Source organism: Bidens hawaiensis, unplaced genomic scaffold, assembly GCF_021521415.1.
Source record: "Bidens hawaiensis isolate Kalapana, Puna unplaced genomic scaffold, B.hawaiensis_p1.1 tig00016386_1, whole genome shotgun sequence".
In the NCBI taxonomy this organism is placed as follows: domain Eukaryota; kingdom Viridiplantae; phylum Streptophyta; class Magnoliopsida; order Asterales; family Asteraceae; genus Bidens; species Bidens hawaiensis.
Window position 1 is genome coordinate 330,870 of NW_027492503.1, and position 4,869 is coordinate 335,738.

General features: G+C 30.7%; 1 protein-coding gene across 1 annotated transcript; it reads left to right on the plus strand.

Annotated features, from left to right (window-relative positions):
• The first annotated feature begins 418 nt into the window (after positions 1 to 418).
• Positions 419 to 3,937, plus strand: LOC143551401 (methylesterase 17-like). The gene is made up of 4 exons (XM_077041849.1): positions 419 to 686; positions 1,272 to 1,412; positions 3,349 to 3,483; positions 3,574 to 3,937. Exons 1-4 carry the CDS (start codon positions 435 to 437, stop codon positions 3,853 to 3,855), a joined length of 810 nt encoding a protein of 269 aa, XP_076897964.1. The 5' UTR covers positions 419 to 434; the 3' UTR covers positions 3,856 to 3,937.
• Positions 3,938 to 4,869: the final 932 nt, after the last annotated feature.

Consider the following 4,869-nt stretch of genomic DNA (forward strand, 5'->3'; position numbering starts at 1 on the left):
ATTGAAAATTTGACTTTCTATTATGCATCTTAATCATCTTACTATCCGACGAAATGTTTCTAGCTTCCTTCTAATCCATTCTTTGTATGATACAAATATATATAAACATATTAACATTTTATTATAAATATAAAAATAATGAAACAAATATAAAAACTATATAAAAATGTCCTATTTTTATATGAATAAACTATTTGGATGTCGTGTCTCGGGTTCTTAAAATCCGCTGACGAACAATTTAAATTATAAACGGTTTTCAAGGATGATATGCTATAAAATATATTTATAATATATAAATTGTATGACATGTCCCATTGATGGGTTTATTCCAACCACTTTGGCACATAAAATTCACCAAAAGAAACAAAAACCAATGTACAAATAATATTATAAATACCCATAAAATGAGCCATAGATGTTGGCGAAGAGAGAAAATGGGGGAGAGAGAGTGCGTAGAAGAGAAGACTTCATTGAAACCACACTTTGTGCTCATTCATGGCATAAGTGGAGGTGGCTGGTGTTGGTACAAGCTCAAAAGCCTGATGTACAACTCTGGATATAAGGTGACATGCATAGACCTCAAAGGGGCTGGCATAGATCCTTCTGATCCCAACACCATCCATTCTTTTGATGAATACAACAAACCTCTCCTTGATTTCATGTCTTCCTTGCCTCATAATCAAAAGGTACAATTCTTCATGCTTTAGGTACACACCATATTAAGCATAAAAAACCATATGTACTTTCTAGCATAACTAGTCATGCTGCCTGTAAAAAAAAGATTTAAGGGTGTGTTTGAGATTGCTTATTTACGTGAAAAATGACTTTTTTGTTAAAAGGACTTATAAGCTTATTAATTTTTGAAAAGAAGTTTAAAAAAAAAAAATGTTTGGATTAGCTCATGTGGTGGTGAAAACCAAAATGACCAAAATAGACACTCTTTTTTTAAAGGAGTGTAATAGGTTTTGAGGGTTAAAGGGTGTAATAGGTAATTCAAATCCATTAAGTTAATAAGTTAGAGATTCCTAACTTTTCAAAACCCATTTATTTTGCCTACACCATAAGTTAAAATCCAAAAGACCTTATGGTTTGCCAAACACCTTATACACCTTATTAACTTTTCAAAAAGTTTATAAGTTATAAGTTGATGAAAATAAGGAATCCCAAACACCCCCTAAATCCTATAAAATAATCCAATTTTGATGGTTATTTATGTGAATTTTAACTACAAACATATATAACAACCGCTAAAACAACACTGGTCATCGCAGGTGATATTGGTAGGTCATAGTGCCGGTGGACTAAGCGTAACACAAGCAACTCACAAGTTTCCAGATAAGATTAGTCTTGCAATATATGTTGCAGCAACGATGCTTAAAAATGGATTCGTAACCGAACAAGACATCAAAGATGTAAGTCTAAACATCTTTAAATTTTGTTTTAAACTATAATGATTTTGATTTCAATACCTTGATGTATGATCTTCTGACATTATTACTTCGCTATATTATTATTACTATTAGAAGTATTACTTAGTCGCTATATTATTATTATTATTATTATATTAGAAAGGATTTTGTAATATTAGTAACCCCGTTGCTGGAGAATAAACCTTAAAAAGGGATGGACCGGAAAATAAAAACCTGGATAATTATTAATGAGACCGTTGTTACATATTAGATTCTTTACTATAGAGGTTAGATTATTATTATTATTATTGTTATTATATAATTTAAAGTATACATGCATTTAATTGAACCATAATTCTCTTTTATTAATAAAATTTTAAAAGATAACTTGTAATTGTTGTTATATAAGTATTAATCTTATACAAATATTGACTTTGTAAACGTAAACTTATATTTTAAATAATTATAAATATAGATAGTTGGAATTAATAAATAATATATAGACAAGTGTTAAAAAAAAGAGTGTGTATGGCACTTTGAAATTGTGGGTTTTAGTGACGTGTAGATAGATAATATAGTGGGAGCTGAATACTATGCATGTTTATGGGGCCAAGTGTCGCATATTGAAAAGCTTGTCATTTTGCCTTTGGCTTGGGAGTTGGGACTTTTGTACAAACCTCGACAATATCGATAAGTGTGTTAAATATATATAGCAAAACTATCAAAATGTGCTATAAACATTTAAGAGTGGTTCAAGTATAGATTTAAGAATACCTATCTGAGTTAGCTGGTAAAAGAAATATATAAATATATTTCGTACAAAAAATCTAAAATCATTAAAGTTATCGTCTTTTATATGGGGTAAAGGCCGTCATCATGAAGACATTTTTCGTAAAAGCTTATACTCTGATTAGAGTCCGTTAATAGTAATAATAAACTATTTAGTTTGTGGGTTGGGTTAAAATATATAGTTTTTTAAAAACAAGAGGTTGTATGAAGGGTATCAAATGGACTTCGATTGAACTCAAACTAGTATCATTGGAACCGTCTTGTGTAACTCTACAATATTAGATTATATGTTTTTGCTTTTTGTTTTTTGATTTCTAGCTTGTAGATTTTAGAATTTTGTTCATATCATTGTGTTTTTTTATTTAGTATTGTAATTTTTTATTTATTTTCATTATTGTGTAAATTCTCCTTGACATTGTGTTATATATTAGTTAGCATTGTATTATATCTTTTGATCCGTTTGTCTTTGTAGCATTTCTAGATTTATGAGACTATGTTGGATAATGTAAATCATTTAGTAAAGTTTCCGTAACCTACCTTTTTTTTACAGTTCTTTTGTAGTTGAAAAAAAGTTCAACGAATTTTATCAACATGGTAATTTTTCCAGCGACAATCACAGTTTTACACTTTTACTGAATCTATATATATTCAACATTATAAAAAGAAATAACATCCATTCGCTCAAACATACAATATTACAACCGAGTAAAATTTACATTCATACTAGATATATGCATGGGCGCACGCATGCACACACTTGTGTGTGTATATGTGTTATTGTGATACACATATAAAATCATCTCCGGCAATAGAGATCTTATGAAATGATTTCTTATATATAAGTTTTGAATTATTAGTTTTGAGTATTTTGACCTACATAAACATGTGTATTGCGTTTATTAGTTTATAAAACATTATAAAGCGTAAACAATGAAAAGTTAATCTAAGAAATAGAATATTAATTTCAAAAGCCAATTTTCAATAATATTGAAGCAACACATGCTTTTTAGAAAGTCAAAATTGAAAAGTCAATCCACAAGTGGGGCTGACAAACTAATGTAGTGGATCTAACATATTAAAATTTACTTATATACAAAGTGATTATTAAATATATGTAGTAATAAATTATTTTATTTTATTTGAATAATAGGGAGTGCCTGATCTATCTGAATATGGTGATGCTTATGACTTGGAATTTGGATTAGTCGTTAATCAACCTCCTACATCCGCAATTGTTAAAAAAGAGCTACAACGTAAACTCCTATACCATATGGCTCCTCTAGAGGTATTCAAGCTACATACATTTAGAATTCTTAAAGAGATAGGCATCGTAGTGTGACTGACTCTTTAATGTTCGTGAATATGTATTTTGTAGGACTACACATTAGCTTCAATGCTTTTACGACCCGGGCCTGTTAGTGCATTACTAAGTGCTCGATTCCCAGAAGGTAATGAATGTATTGAAAAGGTGCCAAGGGTATACATTAAGACAATGTATGATAAAGTGATAAAACCAAAGCAACAAGAAAACATGATCACGAAATGGCCGCCTTCACATGTTTATGTTTTGGAGAGTGATCATAGCCCCAACTTCTCTAGTCCTTTTGCGTTGTTTGGGTTATTCATAAAGGTTGCAACTTCTATTGCTTGCACATAGATGCTTGTTATTTAGTTAAGACTTGATTTTTGTGTGATTAAATACAATCAATAAAGATAGCCATGAACATTTATGTACTATTCTATTTTGATGCATTTTATTTAGTAAAATAATGATAAACTCCCATTCAGTAAAGATAGCCATGAACATTTATGTATTATTCAACATTATATCAATTAATTGAAGCTATATTCATGACGGTTTACACCTTGTGCAAATCCACCTATTGACTAAGCCCATATTGCATAATGCATATAAAGACAAGGGTTTAAAGTTATTCAACAATCGTCTCCTTCAAATTCTGAAGATGAGACTACCAAAGTTGAACACTTAGCGACTAAGTTAGTGATTAATTTGGCTCTTCAACCTCGATAACTTTGGAAAGCATACAGGTCACCGTCTTGGCCTCCCCTTTTGTCTATAGGGATGTATATCACAACTTTGAGATCTTGATTGATTACGGGGCTTGATGTTTATCGGAATACTACATCAAAATCAATGTCACCAAGATGATTGCAAATTATGCGCCGGTCCTTTAACATAAAGCCGCCTTGGAGAATCTGTTTGCATAAGAGAGAACACCACATCCATTGGTTGATTATATAGCTTTGACTCCAAACTGAACTTCAATCCAACTTCTTTTCATAGAAGTCATCCTGCAAGGATGTTGTGGCATTCGTCATTTTCGATTTAACTTGCATTTGTATTTGTATCAAAAACCCGACCCGTTTTGATCTTTCGGATTCGTCGTTATTAATATAATGTTGGATTTTATGTTCGTTTATGTTTCACAAATGTCGGGTCAAGAAAACATCTTTTTCGGTACGTTAAAACACCTCTTTATGATGAAAAACGACTTAAACAAACTTTAGGGACTATTATTGTCAATTATCAAAAGCTTGTTTGACCATTATAACCAATCACATGCAATTTTACACCATATGAATAAACCATACTTCTACCACTATAAAAGCAATGTTCCATGCACCATTTTGGTTGCTATTTCTTCTCCAA